This window comes from Sus scrofa, chromosome 6 (genome assembly GCF_000003025.6).
Source record: "Sus scrofa isolate TJ Tabasco breed Duroc chromosome 6, Sscrofa11.1, whole genome shotgun sequence".
In the NCBI taxonomy this organism is placed as follows: Eukaryota; Metazoa; Chordata; class Mammalia; order Artiodactyla; family Suidae; genus Sus; species Sus scrofa.
Window position 1 is genome coordinate 5,279,777 of NC_010448.4, and position 26,908 is coordinate 5,306,684.

General features: G+C 47.4%; 1 protein-coding gene across 1 annotated transcript in view; it reads right to left on the bottom strand.

Moving 5' to 3' along the window:
- The window catches only part of CDH13 (cadherin 13, H-cadherin (heart)), a 1,022,437-nt gene that overhangs the window by 470,025 nt on the left and 525,504 nt on the right, over window positions 1-26,908 (bottom strand). Inside the window, 1 exon segment of the mRNA NM_001109945.1 lies at window positions 17,311-17,463. Coding sequence (NP_001103415.1) covers window positions 17,311-17,463 — 153 coding nt within the window.

Sequence of the window (26,908 nt, forward strand, 5' to 3'; positions counted from 1 at the left end):
AGAAGGAAACCCCAACACTCACTAGCTGTCCCCAGTCATCTGCTTTCTGTTTCTACATCTACCTATTCTAGACATTTCCTGTCAATGGAATCACACACCATGGAACCTTTTGGGTCTGGCTTCTTTCACTCAGCATAACGGTTCCAAGGTCTGTTCAGCCTGCACCACGTTCCAGCACTTGGTTCCTTTTTTTTACAGCTGAGTTTATATCCCACTGAGTGGGTGGCCAGCATTTGCTTATTCGTCCATCAGTCCATGGACTCTCTTACCTCTTAGTCTGTTACAACAGGAAGGGGGAGGAGTCTAGTTCCACCACACTCATGGAGAAAGCTGATGCCAAATTGTCTGCAGAATTGTTTTACCAGAACGGCGGACCACACAGCATCTCAGGAAAGCACACTGCCGTTTTTTTCTGGTCTCAGCACTTAAAAGTTTTCTCACTCACTCAGTATCCAGAGTGGGATGTCTGCAGTGGTTGACAGCTCTTAAAGGAGAATACTGTTAGGAGGTTTAGTGTTTAAAGGTGTGGAGAACGCTGGCTCTCAGACACAGGTGCTCAACGGCACGCCTTCAGAATGTCTTCACTGTGTCGAAGGTGCACTGTGAATGGTCCAGAAGCAACTGCCGTTTTCAATATTTTCCAAACTTTCAATGTTTTCTAATTTTTCCCAAGGGAGCACACAACTCCCTTTTTGTGTGCGTGTGAGTGTAAGTGCAGGTGTGTGTGTGTTCGGGGCCATCTTTCGGCTCTTCTGTTTTCAAAAACAGTTTGAAAAAGCTCTTCTCTATTATGATCTCAAATCTTCTCAGGTCTATGTAGTCGGGGGCGGTCCACGCACTCGAGAGATTGGAGTGCTTCTGTCAGGCTTAAAACAGGTGCATTTGGAATCACAAGTTCAATATCTTAAATGCATTTACATTCAAATTATTTCTGAATTAATCATGTAAACTATATAAAGTGTCATGAGTTTGAATTGCAATGGTAACAACTCATAACTTATAACAAAATTTTCTTTTGGAAAATATCTTAATCCTTCAGCGCTTCATAGCACACAACTTTCAGAATCCAAAGGCAGAGAATCATTAAAAAAAAAAAAGGCATCTCTAAGAAATGCACATTCTAGCATATATCCTCAGTATATGTATTAACACTTAAAATATAATCTAAGTGTACCGTATAGTTGGAAATTGTGTTTCTGAATAATATCTACATAATTTTCAATAAAAATAAACTTGCAGTAAATTATCTAGATCTTAAGGTACCAAAGACAAATGGCCTTTGCTGGAATTAGTTTTCCCTCGGGAGGAAGAAAACGGCATTTGTCTTCCACAATGAGAGAAAAAATTAAAACACCATTCAGAATAAAAAACGAGCATTGGTGAGTTCTAGAACCATATTACTCGGTGCTTCTTTGAATTAAGAGGGGGATCTCTACGCAGGTGGAGCCCCAGAGTGCTAAGATCCCAGCTACCATGGAGTCTGGTTGGTGAGGGAGCACCTGTTGGATAGAAGGTTTACCACGCGGGAGCACACACGTTACCACTTCCAAAGCTCACAGCAACCCTATAGGGGAGTTTTTCCTATTCTCATTTTACAGCAGGGTTTCTCAGCAGTGACACACATGGCATTTGGGGCTGGGGGTCCTTTGTGGTGGGGGCTGTCCTGTGCACTGCAGGGTGTTTACTGCCATTCCTGGTCTCCACCCACTTGACGCCAGCAGCACCCTTCCCCCGGTTGTGTCGACCTGAATTGTCTCCTGATATTGCCATCCCCTGAGGGCCAACGTCACTCCTAACTGATGGTTTACAGGGAGCAAGCCAAGCATTTAAATGACGTGCAACAGAGCCAGTGTCCAGAGCCCGGGCTCTGGATGGGAAAGAAGTGGGTTTGCTACCTGGCTCTGACACCTACTGGTTGTGTGACCTGCTTCCTGATACTTGCCTAAGACTTACAGTTTCTCCAAATGAATAGTGTGCAAAAATGGGTTCTCCTTCAAGGTTCCTGAGGGGGCAGAAGCTGTGTTCACTCTCACATCCCCAGCATGCTAGGGCACACTTTTTTGGATAATGTGTTTAAAATTCAGGACTTAATCTGAGCCTGACGTAGTTAGTGCGAGGGCCAGCTGGGGCAGGAATCTGGCCTTGGAGCTGATGAGGGCCAGAGCCAGGAGGCTCTCCTTTGAGGGGAAGACGAGCTTTGCGTCAGGGGCAGGTGTGCTGGGACCTGCCCCCTTAGGCTGGGGAACCTATACTCCATCCAGCACCTCTGCCTCTCCCATGGGCCTCAGAGCAGGTTACTATTTGGGGTCCCCCTCATGCTAAGTGAGAGACCCAATGCAGCTATGAGCCTGGGATTGCTCCAAACACAAAACCAAGTGTCCAACTGTTCCCCGATTCTCACTTACTCCGAAGAAAATGATCCTCATAAAGCACCAAGACGACACTTCAAGAAGAGAAATGAGCAAAGTGTGAAAAAGGCTGGGACATTTATGTTCTGGTGGAAAAACACATCAGAGAAACGACAATCTGCCTCCAACCTTAAGAAAGAGAATAACAGGGTGCCACTGAGGAATGGCTGTTACTTCTCCCTGCAGTTATCACCTTATTTGCAGCCAACAAAGTAGGGGTGGGGGTGGGGGGCTTGCTCACACTGCTGGCTCTGCCATCTGTCCCCAGGTTCTAGAGGTGACTGCAGCTGGGACCAAGGGCAAGACTGTATATTACTTACCAGCTGAGTGACCTTGGATGGATTCCTAACCAGTTGAATTTAAATTAAGATTATTCTGGATGATCTGGGTATTATCACAGGGTCCTTTGGAGAGAGAGAGGGAACGGGGACAGAACAATGTGGGTAGGACGCCACTCACCACTGCCAGCTGTGAAGACAGAGGAGGATGCCACGGGCCCAGGGATGGACATGGCCTTGGGAAGCTGGAGAGAGCAAGGAAGCTGATTCTCCCCTAGAGCCTCTGGAGCAAATCAGCCCTTCCTGCTGACACCTTGACGTTAGCCCAGGGAGACCCCTATTTGACTTCTGACCTCAAGAACAATAGGTTACAACTGTGCCTTGTTCTGAGCCACCACGTTTGCGATCAGTTGTGATGGTAGAAAGAGGAAACTAACACAGGTAACCCAACTCACTAAGTCAATGCCGGGGTTAGTGAGGGCAGAGAGAAACCCACCAAGGGCCACTATCGGCACCATCGTGGGGGTGGCTGTACTATTACTCAGAGAGTCAGGGTGTAGCCCGAGGGCAGGGCAGCTCAGGCTGGCCTCCAGCTCCCTGGGTGATGCTCTGAAGGCAAGCTTGCAGCAGGGGTAGGTAAGCTTCATCTTGTAGGTGACATCTGCATAGCCAGTCTTCCTGTTCAAAGCCTTTCCAATCACTACTGCATTTTCTCAGGGAGCTGAGTGCAGAGGAACCAGGCAGCCCCACCTGTGATCTGGGAGTGGGCTTCGCTGTATCTCCATGAAAATGCCTCTGGGAAGCCTGTCCTGTCCGGTGGAGTCAGTTCATCCCTGGGCCTGACAGCATCCCCACACATTTAGCCTTTCCTCAGAAGTCTCCAGAAAAGGGAAATGCACAAGTTCCCTTTTGGGACTGACCGTGGTCTCAAAAACTCTTAAAATCAGGTGGTCAAAGGACTGTGGAGCTGCCAATTCCTAAGGGCTACGAGGGCCCACTGAATCCAGAGGTCAGCAAACTTGTTCTGAGGGGGGCAGGGAATAAACACCCCTGGTCATTAATAGAGCCTCACATCACAGAAAGTAAGGAACACTAAACAGAAGCTAAGGTGACCTCGGTAGAGTTCACACTTAGGCTCTGCATTAAAAACTCAAACTCAAAAGGATGAGGAGATGCATTCCCAGCTGTGAACTGGCAGTGGCTCAGGTCACCTTCCCTGCGCCGTCCCCCAGGTGTTAGCCTTTGACTCAATGGGCATCCCAAGCCAGGAGAGCATCGCCAACTTCAAAAGGGCACAGGGCCCTCCGCCTGACTCCCACTGTCAAACTTCACTAGCCCGCTCTTGAGTCCGCTGATGTCTGATGTGCTAAGAAGCCATTGCATCACTGACGAGGCCTTCTCTCCTGTCTTTCGCTTTATCCCAACTCTGGAGTGTCTGCTCTGGCACAGCGACCAAGGCTCAGTTTGGCCCCAGCCACAGCCGGGGAATGAGCACCTACAAATGACTGAACACAATCAAGTCCTCTTAGCAAGCATGTCGTCGTTCCAAAATGGCACCGAAAAAGATGGACTTTGCTTAAAGGAACCCACTATGCAAATATCTGGACTTTCAGAACAAAGGAAAGTAATATGGAAATGATCTTTTGGTACCTAACATCTTTCTGCAAGAACAAGATAAGCCTTCATAATAAAGATCTTACCACAGATGCCAATCAAAGAAATCAACAGCTAACAGCTCCAGCCAACTCTGTTTAATAAATAATTTTGAGATAGCCCACTGAGAAGCTCCCACAGAAGAAAGGCCTAAAAGCTTGGAATTTTAACAGAGAACACTCTCTGAGCCTAGGGGCGGGCAACACTAACTGGGAAGGACCAGGCCAACACAGAGAGCACTCCCCACCCTCCACGCGGATTTAGAATAAAGAAAGGCTTTCTGATTCACTCTCCTGGGAAGGGAACTTGAAGCTCAACTCTGGCAAGGCAGGGTTTATCCTCCACAGCCTGCTAGGTAGTGGGTTCTCAGTGAATGAATGCAGTTTGAATAATTTCTATTTCATGGCATATTTGAATGTTATTGTTGACTTTCTCAAATTTTATCTTCCTGGAGTGCAAACTGGGTGTTACGCCCCTGCTCAAAATCCTCCTAGGCTTCCTCAGAATGAAATCAAGCTCTTGACCCTACTCTGCAAGGCCTGGTAGGCCCAGGTCTTCTAATTCTTGCTTCTTACTTCATCCAAAGGCACATGCAGTATCTTCACTAGGACTTTAGATTCCCTGCCCACGTCTTTGGGGGTGAAGAGGACTTCGATCTGATCTGGGCCACTCTGGCTTCAGAGACTCAGAGACAGGACCACCCCCTCCTACCGCCCTCCACTGGCAACCAGAGAGGTCTGTGCAAAATCCAAATCTGCCCGTTAGATAGTTAGGTAACATCTGCTGTCTAAGCGCATTCCTTAGCACTCAGTCAAGTGCCAGTCAAGTTCCGCTCCTGCTTCCCTCAGGAGCCTCACTCTCCCGCTGCTCCAGAGGCATCTTAAACTCTCTGTTCCCTCTCGCTGGAACTCTCCTCCTGCCCTGCCCTCTCCTGGAATCTGGCTAACTGTCCCTCATTCTTCAGCGCTTGCTTTGATCACCATCCCTTGGAAGGTTGCTCCAGGCCTTGCCCTTGTCCCCTGGTGGCGTAGGTGTCTCGTTTCAAGTCATCATCTCCAACTAGACCATGAGCTTTACAAGGACAGGGACAGTATCCCTTGGGGTTGTGCCCTAGAAATGAACAGATCTCTTGTCTGTTCAAACCCAACGACTCTGTTGTTCCCTTGAAAGAAAAATAAAAAGGTGCATTCTAATAAAAAAAAAAAAAAAAAGCCCGAGGACTACCTGAGGGAACAAGCCAGGGCACATGAGCAGACCCTCCGAGAGGCCAGCCCCATGCTGGTACCTGCGGGGCAGGAGGTGTAGGGTCTGTCCTGGGCTTTGCAGGATGTTGAGCAACATCTTTCACCTCAACCTATTAGATGCCAGTAGAACCAAGTTGGAACAGCAAAAAAATGTCCCTAGACTTTGCCACTTGTCCCCAGGGGGCAGAGTCACCTTGGATGAGAACCTCTGATGTCAAGGATCCCTGACAGGGAAGGACAGCATTCCTGCCCTCAGACCTTCCAGCTGGCTTTTCCCTAAATGTCATCTCCCCGTGAGGCCTGCCTGGACCATGCAGCTGCTTCTATTGCTCCCTTATCTTCAATCTGCTCCATTTTTATTCCCAGCATGGGTAACCACCTGGCATGTTACACACTCGCTCATGTCTATTTATTGGCAGGGTTTCATGAAGCGGAAACTTGCTGGTGGTTTGCTGCTCCATCCCCAAGTCCCTTGAAGCAATGGCTGGCCTGAGTTAGGCGTCCTCTTGACTTGTGCGGAGTCCATCCACCTTGCAGTTGCTCCGAATTATGCCTGGCGAGCTGCTGGGTGCTGGCTTTGGTGTGTGCACACCCTTTGGGCAGCCCCAAGTTGGCTCTCCAGAAGTGCTGACCGTTTTCCTACACTTTTTTTGGCTGGAAGAGAAGGCTTAGTTGGTCGAAGAGTGGGCTCCTCTACACTCTCCTTTTTATGCTAGGATGTGCTCACAGTCTCCCCATGTGAAATCGGGAATGGAAGCCGTCTGCTCCAATTCCACATTAGGCAGGGGGCTGGCCAGGATTGAGGTGGGAAACCTGGGGGCTGGCAGCTCCCCAGCCTCTGTGATGATGTAGGTCACATTTACACTTAACCCCCACCACAGGACTCTGGGTTCCTGCCTGCTCAGGGGGAACCTAGGCCCCATTCCACCATTCCAGGTATTTCTTGGGAAACCCAAAGCTGACTTCACTGATCAGTGCCAGCTTCTTCCTCCCTCGTCTGGGTCCCTCGTGGGAGCTTCACCATGGCGACCCTCATTCCCAACCCTTCCCCAACCAAGGTGGGCGGGGGATGGCTCGCTTTACAATAGTGTCATTTTTTGTCACTTGCCCTCAGAGCCATAGCACTTGAACCTGGAATCTTATCCAGTCTTTTGCCATTGGTTTAATTAACTTTCGGGTCTCACCTCCAATTTTGCACAGTATCTCATTAGAAAAAAATAAATTCTATCATTTTCTGCCCTCTGACTCCAAAGTATCAAACCCATTTTAAGAGGCCAGAGGAGGAGGATGGCCTATTTTTTTTTTTTTTTATCTTTTCTTCTGTTCCTTTCTCCTCCTAGTCCCTGCCCCCTACAAAATCCTCCTTCCCTCCCCTGCTCATTTTTTACAAAATGAAAAAAAAATACAAACTTGTATGCCTTCTGCTAATGCAAACAGATGGACAGTGGGTGGTGGTCGGTGTAACGGGTATCTTATCTGTGTTTGCAGGATCCAGTCCCAGAGGGGCAGCCACAGTGCCTGCTGTGGAGGGACCACAAAGCAGCAGCAACAGTCTTTTCAGTACTGAGAGTGAAAGCCGCTGGTCAATTATTGAACTTGTTCTTGAAAATTTAGCAGGTTACATAAAATGGGTCTAAAGACTCTTGCGGTCCTGATATTTTGTGGTTCTTCAGCATCTTGGGGGGGGGGCAGGGGGGTGTTGGGAATCACCAAGTAACTTGAAAAGTGGCTAGAATGAAACAGATTTGGTTGTAGTGAGAGAACTAAAGCAAAGAAATAAGAAGACTGATCATCATCACTCCTGCCGTGAATGTCTGGTAGGTCCAGGCTGCAGGCCCGGGGCCGGGGACATGAGGCCCAGCATGGGGAGGCACGTGGGGTTCTGCCACCCCACAAGATTCAAGCTGAACCTCTTCAGAGGAGTCTGTGCTAATGAAGTTTAGAAACTATGCTTCCATAACCCTGAGTGGGGAAGCAGCTTTGCTTAGTGGACCAAAGAAATAATCAGTCAGGAGCAACTCCGTGGTCTAATCCAGGTATGTGGCTGCCGAGGTGATGCCTCAGTTTCAACAGGTGCACCTGGCAGATAAGGCCAGGTTGCAAAATGAAGTGCTTGGAAACTTGCAGAGCTTGAGGCAAGAGTCAGATGGAGACGTTTGGAAGGTACTAGCCTGGGGGGAGGCTGCCACCAAATCCCAAATTATTTTTTTCTAAAGTGAGTCAGAAGACAATCTGTTTATTTATTTATCAAATTGCGTTTCTTGGCATTTCAATTTTTAAAGGGCTTGTGTCAAGAGACATCAGAAGGTAGTCTGTTTCAAATAGTCACTCGGACGGAAGCAGCTGATTGAGAGGAGATAAAATCTTTGATTCGCTGCCATTGTGTGTTAGAAAGTCCTACCTGCACATCTCATTTGATATTCATAACACACCCACCCAGGTGTGTCATTAACCCTGATCCTAGGTAAATTGGATCCTTGAATAAACTGGGTTATCAATACGTTCTATTAACTCGTGGTTCTCAAACCTGGCTTCACAGTGGAAACACCTGGAGAGTTTTATAAATGTACGATGTTTGGTCCCACTCCAACGCGTGCTGATTTAATTGGTTTGGAGCTCAGCTTGAGCATCAGGGGTTTGAAAAGCTCCCCAGGTGATTTTTTTTTAAGTGCAGCCAAGTTTGAGAACCACAAATAACTTCCCCAAGGTTACAGATCTAAGATGGCACAAAGCCGGTTCTGCTGAGCCCATGGCCAGCTTCTTCCAGTTAGGAATGATCTTTGCCTGGATAGGCTCAAAGCTTCTGAAGACACTTTCATCTCTGGCCTAAAAGGTTGGTTTCTGAGAAGTAAGCAAACACTCAGTACCACAGTATTTAACAGTCATCCAAAGTCTTGTCAGGAGAGCGCAAAGAAGCCTGGGAAAAATGTGCCTGGATCTCGGGAGCCATTAACGAAATCAAAAAGACAAAGGCAGTTTTGAAGGGTATGGATGGATTGAGAGGGTTTTCAAATGCTGGACCAGGGCACCTGGAGAAATAAGTACCTTTCAGGCTCAAACCTATGACCCCCCACAGGACTGTGATGGAATCTGTTCAGAGGCCACCGTCACTGAGGCAAGCTCATGAATCAAGCCAGCAGCCCTGATGTTCACACCTACTATATGCAGACCTGGGCTTCTTAAATGTCTGAACCACCCAGAGGGCTTCTTAGGTCTGAGATGGGGCCTGAGAATTTGCATTTCTAACAAGTTCCCAGATGCTGCTGCTGGTCTAGGGGGGCCACGCTTTGAAGACCGCTCATTTAGACGATTCACTTCTACAGAGCAACACACGGAGCTGCTGACATTCAGCCATTTAGCTGCCAGCTGGATGCCTAGCAACTGCTTTCACCTCCACCTCCCCTGCAGGGAGCTTCAGCTGCAGAACAGGTACAGAAAGTGATGGCTCCCAGTTCTGAACACTTGGGCAGTGACTCTGCAGAGCCCGACTCTCACACTCCACTTCCCAACCACAAGGGCCCTAGGAGATGATCCTGCAATCGCACTCGCATGCGAGGGAAGGGAAAACAGGTTTGAGAAGACGTCTTGCCAGAGAGATGTAGCATTAGGACAAACCATGAAATGGCTGATATTCACCCCCCCCTTTTATTTAACTATAAAAATGGCTATTTCATATGGTTCTTTGGATACCAGAGTCAAGATTCTAACTGCCATAGGTCTGATTCCAAAGCCTGAGCTTTTTTTTTTTTTTTTTTTTTTTGTCTTTTTGGCATTTGTTGGGCCGCTCCCGCGGCATATGGAGGTTCCCAGGCTAGGGGTCTCATCGGAGCTGTAGCCACCAGCCTATGCCAGGGCCACAGCAACGCAGGATCCGAGCCGCGTCTGCAACCTACACCACAGCTCACGGCAACGCCGGATCCTTAACCCACTGAGCAAGGGCAGGGACCGAACCCACAACCTCATGGTTCCTAGTCGGATTCGTTAACCACTGTGCCACGACGGGAAATCCCAAAGCCTGAGCTTTTAACTCAAGTTCTCTCTCTCCTCCCAATTAGGACTCTTTCCTAGGCCATGTGTCTCACTGGCCGATAGGACCATAATCTTGACAGGGGTTAAGATCACAAGGCTGAAGCCACATTCTCCAAGCGAGAACTGGTCACCTGCCCTAGGAAACCATGCCTATCACTGCCTGCCTCTCGCCTGGAATAAAACTGTCCTGGTGGCGTGGCTAACCCTGCAGGTGACAGCCCCACCCCAGGCCCCTTGCTAGCTCCGCTGGAGTCCTTCACATGATAGTGGTTCTCCCCTCACACATCCCAGCAGGAGACTTGGCCACAGAAATACAAGGCATGGGTGGTGGCTCTGCTTTGGGGATCGGAGCTTCCAGAAAGCATGGGATCAGAGGCGCCCAGCATTTCTGGGCAGCCAGGGCAGAGCTGCTAACACCCGGTTCTGAGCACTGTAGGAGCAGGAAGAGGTGGCAGCAATGATGACACATCTAGAGGAGTGATTCTCAGTTGGGGGTAATGTTCCCCCCTTGGGACAAAAGGCAGTATCTGGAGACATCTTTGATTGTCCAAACTGAGTTCAGGGGATACTACAGGCATCTCATGCTTAGAGGCCAACTACACATTAGATGCCAACTAAGCACTTCTAAACACCCTGCGAGGCACCAGCCAGGCCCCCACAAGAAAGCATTCCTCAGCCCCAAATGTCAACAGCACTGAGGATGAGAACCCGTGCATTGGAACAGTATCATGTAGAGCTGGTTATTTCCTGTAGCATTACTGTCTCTGGTCATTTTGCATGTGAACAGGGTGGGTGGGCCCTTTAGTCAGTTCCATAAACTGCCTATACCTTTAACAAAGCCCTTTCCTTGTGCAGCAGTTGGAGGGGATTTTGTGGACTACCACCCAGATGACTGGGGGAAATGACACTAAGGGATGAGGGAACGAGGAGCTTGTCCCCACACCTGCAGCTGGGGAGCACTGCACGTATAGACATTAGGCAGGGCAGCACAAAGTCTGCATCATACAGGAAGAACATGGCCGTGGAAATCAAAAGGCAACTCTAGCCCGGGTAAACCTACATCTCCCAGTTGCCTTAACGATCACGAACGCTATGATGCGCATATTCCACGGGGCAGCAGCAGGGTTCACCTTCATGCAATTTCTGCCAAACTGTCTCGGAGCAACATATGGCTTAGAACCGGGGCGGAGACTCATGAGCAGAAGCAAACACAGCAGCAGGGACCGCTCTGTCTGTTAGGTGTGGCCCAATTTCACAGTGATACTCTCAACCATGCAGTCAAAACTTATCCAAGAAACTGGCTCGAGGGAGAGCACATTATCGCCGAGGAAATGTGCGCAAATGTTCAGGAGACATGAAACCCTGCCCAGGTGCTGAAGACAGGAACACAGGTGCTTCCGGTTGCCAGTTCCGTAACTGAGAATGCAAACGGTATGTCATTTAATCTCTGCAGAGCTCATCGAGATCACGGTGTAGGTATTTAGCACACGGCACGTTGTGCATGTTCAATAAATGTGAACACCGACATTAAACAATCATATATATCCTGGAACCACGGTGGCCCTCAGCTAAGATCAGTAAGGACAAGATAAGAAACAGATTTCAGGAGTTCCCCTTGGGGCACAACAGTAATGAACCTGAGTGGTATCCATGAGGACACGGGTTCGATCCCTGGCCTCCCTCAGTGGGTGAAGGATGCAGGGTTGCCGTGAGCTGTGGTGCAGGTTGCAGATGCGGCTCGGATCCTGCGTTGCTGTGGCTGTGGGGTAGGCTGGCAGCTGCAGCTCTGATTCAACCCCTAGACCGGGAACTTCCATATGCTGCAGGTATGGCCCGTAAACAAACAAACAAAACATTTCACAGGTTTGTGTGTGCAGAACTCCAGAGAGTTCCCAGGAACTGAACAGGTGCTCAGGAGATGTAGTTCTCTCTCTTCCCAAACACTCCCCTTTCGCCCGCCCAGCTCTGACATCGCCAGTTCTCGGTGCATCTCCCACTGTGGACAACAGAGCAGGGAGAAGGTCTCCCGCCCCGGACCCCCGCCTACCACCAAGGTCCTGTCCCGTTTTGCCTCTCACCCTGGCTGGGCCCCAGCCCAAGCCTCCACTGCCTAACAGACGCTGTCTCCCCTTCCCCTGCTGTCCTCCCATATTGACAAATCTGCAGCCAGCAGGTTAGAGTCACAGTGTGAGGGAATCATTACCACCTGCTAATATTTTTATAGAATTTCATAAACTTGGTCATTCATGAATCATTTACGGTACTTTATTCCAATGAAGAGTTCACAAATCACTCAAATGCTGGCAAAATGCATAATAATGAGTAATATTTCAGGAGGCTTTGCATTAATGTGTCAGCTTCCAATACTGCAAGAGCTAAATTATTTTGCCACATGCCACTTCGGGTCAGAAGCATGGGAAGCCCTTTTGGGGGCTGCGATAGGGAGAGTGGGCAGGTGGCAGAGGGTCTTGGAAAAAGACAGTATTTAAGAAGGAATGGATCATCCAGCAAGTCATATCTGCTTCCAAGAAGCGGAGTTCCTGAGAAAGGGGCCCAGGAATTTGCGGACTAGACCTCAGCGTCTAGTTGGAGGTAAAAATAGGAGAAAGTGTTTCTTGGTAACTGAAAATGCAGGGCTTTCGAGGTGGAAAGAAACAGAGAGGGACCCCAGATTCTGTTCAGAGCAGCTGGGAGACCTTGAAAAAGTTATTTAACAGTTATTTGCTTGTCTGTAAAATGGTGTTAAGGCCTCCTTAAGCTTCTTGTGTGAAATGGATTAAGAAAATGCATATGAACCGTTTAGCACAGCATCAGCAGAGTCGAGCTCAATACACAACAGCTTTAATGATGATACACACTCAGGCGCCCGAGGACAAATGGACCCCAGATTATTTCTTATCACGCACATCGCTGAGGCTGAGTTTGTGATGCTTTTTGTTGGATTTGGGAAATGTGAGCACCAGAGCAGGGACCCGCTTGTGAAGAGCATTTACCTTTAAAATAAACAACGAGGCCCACTCTGGAGTGATTATAATGGCAATCCACGGACCCACGTGCTTTCTGCTTTTTAAACTTGCAAGAGGGGACACTGTGATGTGGGGACTGGAGACCTAGGATTCTGCTCTTTGAAGAAGTGGGTTTGCTGACCACAGAGCCCACCGGAGACGTGATGGCTCTAACTGGGTTACTCAGCTAGTGAATTACTGCCAATAGCTGCTTGAAATGAACCCGAACTGCCACATTCTTGTGTCCGAAGACTATTAAGAGGAACCCAGTTCTTACTGAATACAAACAGGAAAACCAAACACAGGGGAAGAGAAAGGAACCATCCTCAGCCAGGACACGAAGAAAACAGGGCAAAACTGGACTGACGAGGCAGGGGGGCAGGCCCGGCATGAGCAGCCAGGCCTTTGTGAGGCGGGTGAAGTGGCTCAGGCCGCAGTTCCACCACGGAGCCCTGCTCCTCCTTCCAGCCACCGTGTGGCCACAGAGCCCCAGCAGCCTCTCCACTGGGCGCGTGTGGCCCTGAGCCAGGGGTGGGCCCAGCACCACTTCTGGCCTATCGCCTGTTCAGGAATGTAAATCTATTTTGTTTTGTAAAGAAAGCATAGGCATTAAAGGCAAGGGTGTGAGGGCTGAGCCACTGGCGTGTCTTGTTTCCTAGCACCCCACAGGTCCTCAGTCAAAGATACACAGAATGAATGAACTGATCAGTCAACCGATATGCTCTGGGCTGCATGACAGAACAACGAAATAAACTCGAGATTGTTCAAGAGAAGTGCGGAGGATGCTGGAGATGGGCAGGCCGGGCCTCGGCTCAGAGTCCTTGGCGTTTGCACGAACCCCCTTCGTCCTTCCCATCACTCATCTCTCACCGGTCAGACACACAGCGCTCGCCTTGTTTCCAGCACTGTTCTAAATGCTTGATAGGTAGGCACAGCCTTAATCCCTTAAATCCTAGAAGATCAGCGTGACTGTTTTTCCCATTTCACAGATTAAAAAAACCAAGGCAGATATCCTGCCAAGTTCCCAGGGCTAGTCCATGATTTTAATCCAGCCAGCACGACTACCTACAAAATTATGGTTGTAACAGCTACACATACTACACAGCTTCACTTTAAGGAAGAGGATGGGAAGCTCTAGGCTAAGACCAGGCTCGATTTTACGAGCTGTTCAGCAATTACTCGTTAGCAAACCTAGTAATCTCATCTTTTACAATCAGGAAAGGTGCTAGTACTATCCCCATTTTGTGGCTGAGAACAAGATCAGAGAGGTTAAGTGGGTTGTCCAAGATCACACAGCTCAGTCAGGAGCAAGGCTGAGACATGAACCATTTTCTGACCCAAGATCCATTGATCTTAATCACTATTATCACTTAAAGAAAAATAAAATTATCTAAAAAAATGAGTGGAGTTTTCCTTCACCCCTGGCCCCTGATGCCTTTGTGAGCATTAGAAATTAGAAAGAGGCCACCTTCCCCCGGTGGACACAGCCCTGAACGGAGGTGCAGTTTTCGATGGGTAAACCAGGGGCGAGGTCAGGCCTTTCTCACGGCTCAGCCGTCCCCTAGCGCAGTAAAGTCACTGCACAGTCACAAGTGGCAGCCCTTTGTTCGGCGTGGGGAGGCCAGAGGGAAGGGGCCCGTCACGATTCGAAAACCTCCCTGGAAAAGTCTGTCCCCAGCGTCTTTGGCAACATCAAAACCAAGCCACCTGACAGACCACGGGCCTTGTCCTCGTTCCCCGTAGGTCTGTGAATGCTGGTGTTTGAGCTCTTTTCCACCCGCTGCCACTGCCACGAGACATCTTCCTCTCAGTGTCCCTGGAGATCAAGGTCACTGCCTGCTAACGAGCATGCTCGCCAAGAGGCTGGCCCTGGTTTATGGAGTCCAGAAGACTCCCCAAAGGGCAACTTTAATTTGTAAGCCACTTTTGGATCCCACAGACTTTATCAGGATCACTGAGCCAAGCCTGCATCCAAACCCTTGCTTGGCCCTTAAAATAGCTCCTACAGGGTCACCCCAAAAGGCATCTCTCAGCCTCTCCTTTACCAGTTCTTGTTCCTGTCAACCAGCCTTTTCCAGTTTCTCTGATTCAGGCTAGTCCCATTTCCAGCCTACGGAACGCTCCTAAGAAGACTTCGGCTCCTTTATTCTTGATCTCGTACCCCTTCAACCTCCCAAGGAATCCCAGAGCTCAGCTTCCTCCAGGACCTTCTCTCTAACACTTAAAAGAGGGGCAGCAAATGCTATGATGTTTGCTTCCTGTCAGAACAGAAGGAAAAACCATGAGTCTGGGGTAAATGTCAACTTTCTCATGGTTGAAAGTAAGAAACATGTTAAAAACTTGGGGAACCTAGCTAAAAAAATTAAATCATTTTTCAGGAAAAAATGATTAAGGGCAGCTCTGATTTTTCGAATACTTGCTAGGTCCTGGGCATTGTGCTACGCATTTGCAAAAATAATTTTATTTCATTTTCCACAATTCTTAGAGATGCTGGTACCATCCCTGCTTTGTGGACAAGAATCACAAGATTCTCAGAGAGGGTAAATGGGTGGCCCAAGATAAAAAACAAAGCAAACAAAACAGCACAGTAAACAGCAGTGCTGAGACTCAAATGGCAATTTGCTAACCACAGAGCTCTGAATTGCTATGCTATGAGGTTATGAACTATAGCTTATCTGTAGTTCCTGTGTCTGCAAATCAATGGCTAGTCCCCATGACAGGCAGGGAATGAGTTCATCTACCCAAGGTCTGCAGCCGGCTTTTTCCGCAGCAGGTGGACACTGACTTCTCCCAGGTCACCTCTGGTTACCGTCAAGTCCAGCTGACCCGAGGATTTCCGAGGGCGCCAACATTCAATTTCTACGACAATCTGTTCACCCTCCGCCAGGTGTACCCTGAGGACGCACTGGTCACCCTTTGGCATTCTTTGACAGATGGGACCCCCTGCAGATGTTCAGAGCATCTGCCTTTTAGCGAATGCTCTGAGAGGGAAGTCCCCCCAGGACCCGGGATCCTCGAACGCCCAGCATGAGGCTGGACGGGGATGCCACCCGCTTTCATCACGCCACTTCCCTGTTTTTGTCCAGCATCCAAATGCCTCTAACACCCTCATCTATCTTCTCATTGGAAACTCACAGCAATCCAGTCGGCAGGTAGGCCACTGCTGGCTTGGCCACACATGCAGCATGCGGAAGTGCCCCCGCCAGGGATCGAACCCGAGCCACAGCAGTGACAATACCAAATCCCTAACTGCTAGGCCGTCAGGGAGCTCCTCTATCTTCATTTTTATGTTTGGGATCCTGAGGACCAGTGCTTACATGGTCTCCCCAAGGTCAGCATCTCATGGCAACAGAGGAGGCTAGACCCGGGGCACTCATTTCCCCCAGAGCACTTGGCAATGTCCCTCCACCCCCTTTGCAGAAAACGAAGAGCACAGGCTTATTCTTTTTTTTAGGAAGCAGGAGGTAACATAGTTAAAGTGGGATTGGGATGCTCTTACGTGGTGTTTTGACCGAGAAAACCAGAGATGCCAAATCTGGTCCTAGAAAGTGGCCACCTCCCCAGACCTCAACCCAGGGAAATGCGCGCGAGACGGGCAATGGTGATGGAAAGGCAATGCTGCTGGCCGGGTCGTGCCCCCCAGGGCCTGCAGCCTGCAAAGGGCTTTTCGTGAAAGTGGTCAGGAGTTCTGCCCCATCCCTTACAAATGAGCTCACTACCCTCAGGAGCTTGGGTTCTTAACAGAGGCTATGAGGACAGACTCTCGGGGGTGTGGCCCAGAGGGGACAGAACTGACCTGGAGCCTGTCTGAGATTTAGTGCTCACCCCTGTCTCTGTGTGCAATGGTGCTGGTCTCTGAATCTGGAATGGGTGTCAACTTCTGAAACTACAATATTTTACAAATATCCTGTCATTTCCCCATAAACAAGTAATGTGCAGACATTGCAGAAAAATCAGAAAATAAAAACAAAGAAAAAAAAATCATTAACACCAAACGCAGCCACTAACACTTTGATTTTTCTTCCATCACAGTTCTTTGCAAACACATAACCATCACGATATGTGTAAATACTCCATCTGTAATGAGGATACCATATGTGTTGGTGTGTCTGTTTCCATTCAGTATCTTGAAAATCTCCCATAGAACCAGAACTTGTTCAAAAATATTTTAAATGGTTGTAGAAAACTTCCTTGCAAAATCGTGCCATATTTTAACCATTATATGCTGCTGAATATTTAGCAACTGTTTCCATTTTAAGGATCATGTCCTGCTATAACACCACTGCACAAAAATTGAACTAAATTCCTCTTTCCCTAGGATGGATTTCTAAAAGTAGAACGATCAAGTCCAAGGGTTTGTACTTTTTGCAGCTCTGCATTATCAAGGTAGTTTCTGGAAAGTTAACGTTAATGCAAGATTTCTGACCTCCTCCGAGATGCCCAGAGGGCCCCCCTTCTTGGTTTTCAGTGCCCAAAGTCTCACGCACTGGGGTGGGGGGGTGGGGGTCCAGTGACAAGATAGGGGCCCCTACTGCTGCTCTGTCAGGGTTCAATGCCACTCGGCTCCCACAGAGACACGCTTAAGGCCGTACTGCCTGTGGTTTGATGAAGCCCAGAAATAACAGCTCGGTGGGAGGAAAGCCATCTCTGAAAGCCCCATCTCTGTGGGCAGGGTGGGCACCGGGGTACTTACTTGATACGCGGCGATCATTTCTCTGTCCAAGCTCCGTGTCACGGAGACGCTACCCGTGTTCTCATTGATTCTGAAAATTCCTTTTGGCTCTTGATCCACTCCCTTGCCGGTGAGCCGGAACTTGGACCCTTCCGGTCTGTCACTATCAACCACCTGGTCAGAGAAACAGAGCGACACTTAAGATCTTGGCTGGAAAACACAGAGAGAGCATAGTATAAACACACCTCAGTGACCAACCCACTAACTGCAGGTGCCAATACATAGATGCTCGGTGAACTTGACTAAAGCAGCATCACCAAAAACAGCATCGTTGTTCAACACCTTTCTGCCCACATGCAAATCTCTGTGGCTTTCAGGTGGGGAAGCTTACCAGCACTGGGGTGACATACAGTGACAAACCTAGGAGGGAGGTCACTTCATGAAGTTTAAAGTTGGACATTTATGTTATTTTTAACTCCCAGGAAACAGACTTTTTTTCTGCAAGCAAGATCAAAGAGGCAACGCAAAACCTTTGACACTTCTCTACTGGGCAGGCATTCATCAAGATTCGAGGTCTTTGTATGAATCCAAATGTCAGCAGTGGCACTTGCCCCACTGCTTGTACCAGGTACACGGTGTTGAGGATGCACTTTACACACGTTAAAAAAAAAAACTCAGACAACAATGCGGGGGTGGGAGGAGGGAACACTATTATCTGCACTTAATGAATGAAATCACTGAGACTCAGAGAGATGAAGCAAGCTTGCCATGGTCACAGTTGTTAAAGAGATGAAGATGGCATTCAGAATCCACCTTCCGTCTCTCTAGAGACACTGCTACCCAACACTTTCATTTCTGAATTTACGTTAAGGTAATTCCCTATAGGTAGTCAGCCTTGATTTGACATTTGAAGAATACATTCAAAAGGCAAAGCTACAGGAAGGCACTTCCAGGTAGATGGAACAGCACAGACAGGCAGCAGGCAGGTGAGAGAGACAAGGAAATTCCAGAATGGCTGGAGTAGAGATGAGGTTAAGAGGTAATTAGATGTCACATTTTATTTTGTTTTTATGTCATTTGAAAGTGTCCAACTAATGAAAAAAATTATTATTTGCATAGGTTAGTTCTAGAGTTTAACCAAGTATTCACGTATATTTAAGAACACTTTCTCATTGATACCTGCAAACATTCATTTGATTATAACAATAAAAAAGTCACAAACACAACAGACATTCAGAAACACAGATGAAAGAAAGCTGATACTGATCTGGCTGCAATCAGTTTATAAGTAAACAGGCACCTATTGGAATACAGTCAACTGGGCCTGGAGGATTAGGTAGCCAGGATAAAAATACCTTCTAGTGGAATTAGAAAGTGGGTGGGGGTAGGGGTGGGGGAGGAGCATTTCTGAGGCCACCATGCCTGCAATTCTGATGCAGGCCACCAAGTGGCAGTGGCGCCTAAGGCAGCATGATCTTCCTGCCAAGATTTCCTCTGCCAGGACCAGTGAGTGGAAAAAGATCATGACACAATTCCATATGGCAGTATAGTTTTCCCTGATTTAAAATATTCTTTATTAAAATACACTGAGAATTTTGATGAAACACCAATTACCTCTGTTTGCATTTTTTAAATTAGGAGAAAATACCATCTTGAAGCAAGACTAAAAATAAGATATGTGACACCTTCTGATGAAAAGAATTTTTAGTCACTGCTTGACTTGATTTAATCCAACTGACATTATCCCCACAGCTTGGAAGCTCCACGAGGTCAACAGTCTCAGCATGTCAGACTCGCCCCTGGATCCCAGTGCCTGGCAAAGTGCCTGGTGTACAGCAGGGACCGAGGCCAATATCTGTTTAACGAGGAGTTCCACTGTCTAGACAAACATGTGTCCCAATCCTAGCTTGGCCAGCGATCCACCCTGTGACCTTGAACACGATTCTTCGCCTCTCCAGCTCTCGATTTCCTCATCGATAATAAAAGGATAATGACATTTATTTCCCAGAGCTGTTGAGAATGTGATGAGATCCTGTGTGCCAAGGAGACTTCCTGGCAGGCGGAAGGGGCTCAGTAAATCAGAGCTGATGGTTACAGTACCAAGGTAAGAGTAATAATCACAACAGCATCAGGACGTTGTTGGTAATGGCCAAGCCTGACACCTCTAGGCAGCAAAAAACATCTTAGCCATAATATTAAAAAACCCCTTTCTGGAGTTCCCATTGTGGTGCAGCGGAAATGAACCTGACTAGGAACCATGAGGTTGCGGGTTCAATCCCTGGCCTTGTTCAGGGGGTTAAGGATCTGGCGTTGCCGCAGATGTGGCTCAGATCCCGAATTGTTGTAGGTGTGCAGCAGCTGTAGCTCTGATTCAACCCCTAGCCTGGGAACCTCCATAAGCCAAGGGTGTGGCCCTAAAAAAGCAAAAGCAAAAAAAAGAAAAAAACCACAAAAAACAAAACAAAACAAAAAATCCCTAAGGGAATATATTTTCTTTTAAAAAATAAACCTCACAAATGTCTCTGGTTTGAAGAGAGAACTGCTCTTGGAAAAAGATTACTGTTGATAGAGTCAGAGTCAAGGTCCAAAGCAGGTGATTAAATAGCTCATCCCACTAGGCAAATGTAATAAGGGAAAAAAGTATGGGAGACCCCTTTAAGTTAATGACCACTCAGGAAAGCAGGCTTACCAACAACAAAACCAAGCAGGCTTGCTTCGCAACAAAAGCATGCAAGAGAAGCCTGAGACATGCCCCCAAACAATAAAACAATGGTAACAGGAGACCCATGTAGCTTCCTAGGACACACTTCTCTGTGCACACTAGCTACAAAAAAATACAGGAAAAGGTGACATTGTACTGAAACCTGACATGATTCGCCGTATTTGAAGACACGTTGGTGCCTTTTTGCTTATTTCCACTGCATCGTGACAGTCCCAGTCTGACCAGGTGGGGACCAGAAAGATCCCCCAACCAACACGGAGGAGGAGCTGATGATGGAAATGTGACCTCTACTCCAGAGCCAGGGCGAAGGTGATCTTCTCCCCCTCCTCGCTTTGGCTTTGTTTGTAAAACCGTAACCCACGGAGTCCTCGGGCCTCGGCACTCTCTTGCCCACCTGCCTGCATCTCTCACAGGCATCCTATGTGAATAAACCCCTCACCTGTCACTCTGTGTCTCCCTGAATTCTTTCTGCACTAAGGCAGAACGTATGCTCTACGGTTCCACTGTAGGAAGGGGCACCCGAGCCAGCTCTGCCCTTCTTTGTCCCTTTCTCATTTACCCTCGCTCCCTTCTCTCTCTGGCCACGTTGGCCCAAATACAGATTAAAACCTCTTCCTCTTGCTTCCCTATGCACACTGGAGAGACAGGTCCTCTCCAAAGGACATATCGAGTAAAGGGAAATGAACGTGGGAGACCTACAAGGGCTCCAAGGGCTGTGGAGCGGTCCTGCTTCCAAAGGTGGGGCTTCTGACCCAGCTGTCCCCCAGACACAGCCCACTGGTGGGGACATGTCAGGAGAAGCCTTCTGTGACCTGTTCTCCTTTCTTGACCCGTCCCTGCTCAGAAAGGGTTGGGAGCACAGCACCCCAGACCTTGTGTTAGAAACAGAGTGGAAGACAGTCCTGAGAGCTCTCTTGGGAAGAACACTGCCGTCTCCCATTCCTCTCCCTGCCCCTCGGCACGGAAAGCTGAGTCCTGGACTCGAAAGTCTTCCAGGACAGCTTTTCCTCCTGCTGTCAAGGTCAGGTCTCGGTCATTTCCTTTCCCTCCCTCAGAGAGCTGGAACCACTCGACCTCACTGGAAACAGGATTTTGGAGAGAGAATCCTGTTAAATTAGGTCTGGCTGCTGGATTTAAATGACTTATTCTCCAGGGAAGGAGAAAGACCCTTGCTCAGCACTGCATGAGTCTCCCTCTCACCGTCTCTCTCTCAACACTGCGTCCTTAAAGGCCTGGCTTTGAACGTATCCACTGAGCCTGCCTCCTGGTCCTCAGAGGTGTATCCACTTTGAAGGAGGGTTCAGAGCCACACCAGACATGGTATCCCCAGACCGATAAGCCTTACAGGGCCATCAGCACAGGGAGCTGAGGGACCTCATTCTCCCTACAAAGACTGGCCTCAAGGTGTGATTCCCTGGAACAGCCTGGGCATCACCTAAGAGCTCATTAGAAATGCAAATTCTCCGTCTCCACCCAGACCCCTGGGGCCAAACCCTGGCAGTCTGTGCTTCTATGACACACCTGGGATGAGGTGGATGACTCTGTGCACACCTGGGACTGAGGACCACTGATTGAGGCAGGTGTCAGCACCATCCAGGCTCATTCTGACTGGTGACGGTTTCCACAGTTACCACTGGGGGGCTTCTGCTGAAAATAACACTGGGTCTGTCTGTTACAGGCCATTATTATTATTATTTTTTTAATTTTTAACATTTTTTGTCTTTTGTCTTTTTAGGGCCACACCCACGCATATGGAGGTCCCCAGGCTAGGGGTTGAATCAAAGTGTGGCTGCCAGCCTATGCCACAGCCATAACCACAGCAATGCCAGATCTGAGCCACATCTGCGACCTACACCACAGCTCACAGCAACACTGGATCCTTAACCCACTGAGCAAGGCCAGGGATGGAACCTGCGTCCTCCTGGATCCTGGTCAGATTCGTTTCCACTGAGCCACGATGGGAACGCCTACAGACCTATTTTAAATAGGTAATCCTGGAGTTCCCGTCGTGGCGCAGTGGTTAATGAATCCGACTAGGAACCATGAGGTTGCAGGTTTGGTCCCTGCCCTTGCTCAGTGGGTTAACAATCCAGCGTTGCCGTGAGCTGTGGTGTAGGTTGCAGACGCGGCTCGGATCCCACGTTGCTGTGGCTCTGGCGTAGGCCGGTGTCTACAGCTCCGATTTAACCCCTAGCCTGGAAACCTCCATATGCCGCGGGAGCGGCCCAAGAAATAGCAAAAAGACAAATAAATAAATAAATAAATAAGTAGATGACCCTACTAAGAACTCTTAAAAACCCATTTCCTAGAACATCAAGAAAGCAGAGTTGGTTTATGTCCAAGCCCCACATCTCTAATGTGCATCAAAAGCAACCCCAGGCGTGGAGGAACCTTGAAGCAAAAAGCATGGGAGTGGGGGTTGCTCTCCAGGGAGAAGTTGGGAGCCTTGGCTCAATTTAGATTCAGGAAATTATCCCCCAGCTCTCTGGCTTCTCCGTCCCCAGGTGGGATTTCAGAGGGATTCTAGCCCACTCCGCCTCACAGAGCTGGAGAGATGGGAGGTGTGCAGTGGCTACAAAGGAGGGCTCAGCCACACATCAAAGCTATTCCATGCAAGTCAGGTGTGTTTCCAGACGACCTTGATTATACTACATTAAACTCTTGAAATTTGTCCAAGTGCTACTCCACGGCTGCGGTCCCCGAGGCTATGGTCCTTTTCTTGTTGTTTAATGTGATGGAATGTAGGAAATCCAGTGCACTCCTGCCCAGAACGAACCCTGCCGTGAGTCTCTGCTCCTGCAGTCGCTGTTAATACTCATTATATCACATAGCAGGGCTTCACAATTAGCAGGTCTTTCCTATTATTCGTTGTAATTCAACACTTCTTTTCACAGTGGGATTTTTTTTTTTCACCTTATCCTCTGAGTTGGAATGAAAAAAAAAACTAATGATGGGCTAGAACTTGGACCTTGGTGCCAACACATTGGGAAAGGGGTGTAAATAGCACACAGGGATCCGGCTGCATGCCTGGTAAAGCAACTTCCCAGGAAGTTGTGGGGGCGGGGCGGGGGGTGGGCGGACGCCAGCTGTGTGGGTGGCACGGCTCAGCTGGGACCACAGTTCTCTACCCTCAGGCAGCTTGGGGCAGACAGGGATACTCTGTCTGAGTTTCAGAGGGTGTTCTTGCTGCCCACTTCCTACAGAGTTTGGTGCATTATGGACAAAGCCAAGGCCCCCTTTGAGTCCCCTCGTTAAGTCCTGTCCCTACCTCTAATCTCTGCTGCAAGTAGCTAAAGACACCAAGCTGTCTAAGTCTTTAAGGCGGTCTATGAATTTATACACATATATATGGACTCAAAGAATATACCGCAATTTTGAATGCTTTAACTTAAACAGGACCATTTTATATAAATTACTCTCTACGTTTTCTATCCAGTTCAGTTGGAGGTAACATGTAATACATAATAATTCTGTATATTTTTATTATATGTATATAATAGAATGTTACACCTCATATATGTATGGATACAGACTTTAGGGGAAGGAGTAACTTTTCATTTACAATAACAGTGCCAAGATAGTACAGAGCTCCCGCATACCTTTCATCTAATTTCCCCTAATATTAACATCTTTTATAACCAGCGAACACTGGTCACAGCTGAGAAACTGACATTGACATATGACTATTAACTAACCTCCAGATTTTATGAATTCAGATTTCACCAGTTTTCCCACTTCTATCACTTTTCTGATCCCCGTTCCACCCCAGAACCCCTATTACCGTTAGTCAGTGTGGTTTTTAATTGCCCACCATGGTGCCTCCCTGTAGATTCGTACATTTCCTTAACTGTACTGACATCATTTTTTTCCGTATGGAAAATGTATTTGATATATCAAAATGCCAGGGTTGTCAAGCTCTGTGTATTATCTTCACTATGAGAGCATCTAGCCCTGCCCTCTCCAGCTCTGCTACCCGTACTTTAACTCAGGTCTCCACGAGGCAGTTTTGACAGCTCTGTTGTCAGAGCCAAGAACAGTGCGTGGTACACAGTAAGATTTCAGTAAATTTTTGCATACCAATAAGTAAATAAATGTTAGACTCATCTCCTAAACGGCCTTCATGTTTCTGATTCTCTCTTTTTCCCTCCTGTCCTAAGTGCAACCAGAATGATCACTCCAAAATGCAAACACAAACCAGGTCAAGACAGTTTCCAGACTCAAACTTTCAACACCTCCCTGTTGCTCCCAGATTAAATTCCCCAGGGCCCTCTTTGGTGGGTCTCCACCTGCCTCTCTAATTCTATCTCTTGCCACCGCCACCAACAATGAGCTAGGGGCCTTTTGAACTTTGTCCACGTTCTCTGGACCAAAGTCAGCTGGACGCCCATCCTGGCCTTCCTGGGCTCAGCACTAGGGATGGTCTACTCACTGGAGCTTCTCCTGGCCCTCTGCCCCACTTCATGGAGACACGACCTCACCCTCCGGGCTTAGCCCTACTCACCAGTGAGGTCTATTAAGGAGCAGAGGGCCTCCTAGCTGGTGGTGGTAACTGTCCCGTGGGCTATTTATTTCTTATGCCCTTTAATATTTCCTAGGTTTGGTATATAGAAGACACCTGATTAAAGCTTTGAATAAAGAAGTGCAACTTTGCATGATTTTATATGACTGTAAAATGTAAAACTCACAAATTAAAAGTGAAGACTGTTATACAAAGATTTTTTTCCTTTTTTTGAAAACGTGGTCACTTTTCCTATATAACATTAGTACCTTCTCATTTCTCTCTTTGCAGATCTCCAGAGTTAACCTCCCAAGCCATAGTAACACCCAGGAGCCATGCAGGGACCTAGAACGCTTCCCCATCCTCATAATCTGCAAAGGCCCCTTTGTCCGAGGACCCTCCATCTAAGCAAACACTGGGCTTGCTATGCGAAGCAGCTCCAACACAAATTCCCCAGCACGTCTTCCCTGCCGTAGTTAACTGAATTGATGGTATAACTCTCCCTATAGAAAAAAATCAAGACACACTTATTTTCAAAGGATAGAAGACTATACATATGTAAGCAATATGATCAAAAAGATGACAAACTTGAAAATAATCAGACCTCTCTCCACAAAATTTCCAAAGGGAAGACATCACACACAAACAGTAGGGTCTCTGGAGGATATAGGTGGGGGTGATATTTTTTCCTTCACTCTTTAGGTTATTTTTGGTTTCATACAATGATCATATATTATTCATACAGTAAAAACAAACAAAAAACCTGAAAACATAACTTATTTTAAACATGTAAGAGTAATTACGGAGCTTGGTGTACATGCTAATTTAGGAGATGTTTTCTACTCCAGGTTAAATAGAAAAAAAAAAAAAAAACAAAACACCACTTATTGCTTTCACCTATAGTTATTAGAAGGCATTTGTTTTATCAGTAGATTGGTTCTCTAAGGTGATGTGTAAGCATTAATTTTCAACTGTGATTTAGTCCTTGACATGCCTTTGAACTTGAAGACTCTTGGCCATTCAGCAGTCTCGGCAGCTGTTAGATCCTTGTCCTGCCCTCACTCTCATGCTGCTTGATAACTTTCAATGGTTAGGTCATAAAGTAACACAAGGAACTAAGGAAAACCCAGTGCCAGGAGTTCCAAAATCCCTGGTGGAGAAACAGAGGCAATGCTCTGGCAATTCACGAAGGAGAGTGATAGCTGGAGACCCATTGCACCAATCAGGGGTCTTCATGCCAGCTAGGGCTGGCTGTGTTCACCACCCACTCAAACGGTCTCCATCCTCCGACTGAGGGTGCCAAGGTTAAGGGCAGGAGAGAGTGCTTGGGAAGGGAAATCAAACGCTAGTAACACAAGATGAGGGGAAAACTGGACTCAAGACTCTTACCTTCATCTATCAGCACTGTCATTGCTCTCGCTTTATTTCCCTTCTTTTGTAACAAAGGCATTTGAGATTCAGCCTAGGCAAAGCTTAAACTGAGTTCCACAGGATTCAGTGTCAATTGGTGGGATTTTTTGCATTATTTTCTGACAGTTATAATTTTTTGGTTATTTTCTGTAGGCTGGAGAATTTTACGAGAATATTTTTTTAATTTACAAATTTTACAACATTGTAATTATTTATTTCCAACTTATCATACAATAATGTGGCTGATGAAGTTTTTACTCTTGAGGGTTTTTAAAAAATTTATTAATGGCCAGGTTCAGTATCATTTTTACTACATGATCCATGGACCCATGGAAAGAAGGAGTACTATGCATCCTTATTTACTATAGCCAGAAAGTGGAAATAACCCAAGTCTCCAACAATGGACAGATGGATGAACAAAACGTAGTATATCCATAAAATGGAATATTGTTATTCAGCTTTAAACACGAGGCAAATTCTGACACATGCTGCCATACAGATGAAGCTTGAAGACATTATGTTATGTGAAATAAGCCAGGCACAAAAGGACAAATATTATATGTATATTTAAATATACATATTTACATAAAAAATTGGCACAGTGCTGCCCTCACTGAAGGAACTCAGTTTATATTTGCTAATGAATTCCACACTGATGCCTCCATTCACTCAGCCTGATGGTCTGTTTCTCGCCCATGACTTTTAATAAGACACTGCCTTCTTGAGCAGTTTCGTCTAATATATTGTTTCCCTTTACCTTCTTTTCTTCTATTCAAAATATTTATGGACCATTCATGAGTTCTAAAGTGCTCAAAGGCCCACAATTCAAGATGCTCTATAAAGACCATATTATGCAGCATGAGAGACGTGCTGAAAGAGGCCACAGCAGCTCAGAGAAAGAGAAAGTCATCCTTGGGTCATGTGGTCACTGTGCTTACTTGTCTGGCCCCCAAAGTCCGGTCACTGCCCATCACTGCCACACTTGGGCA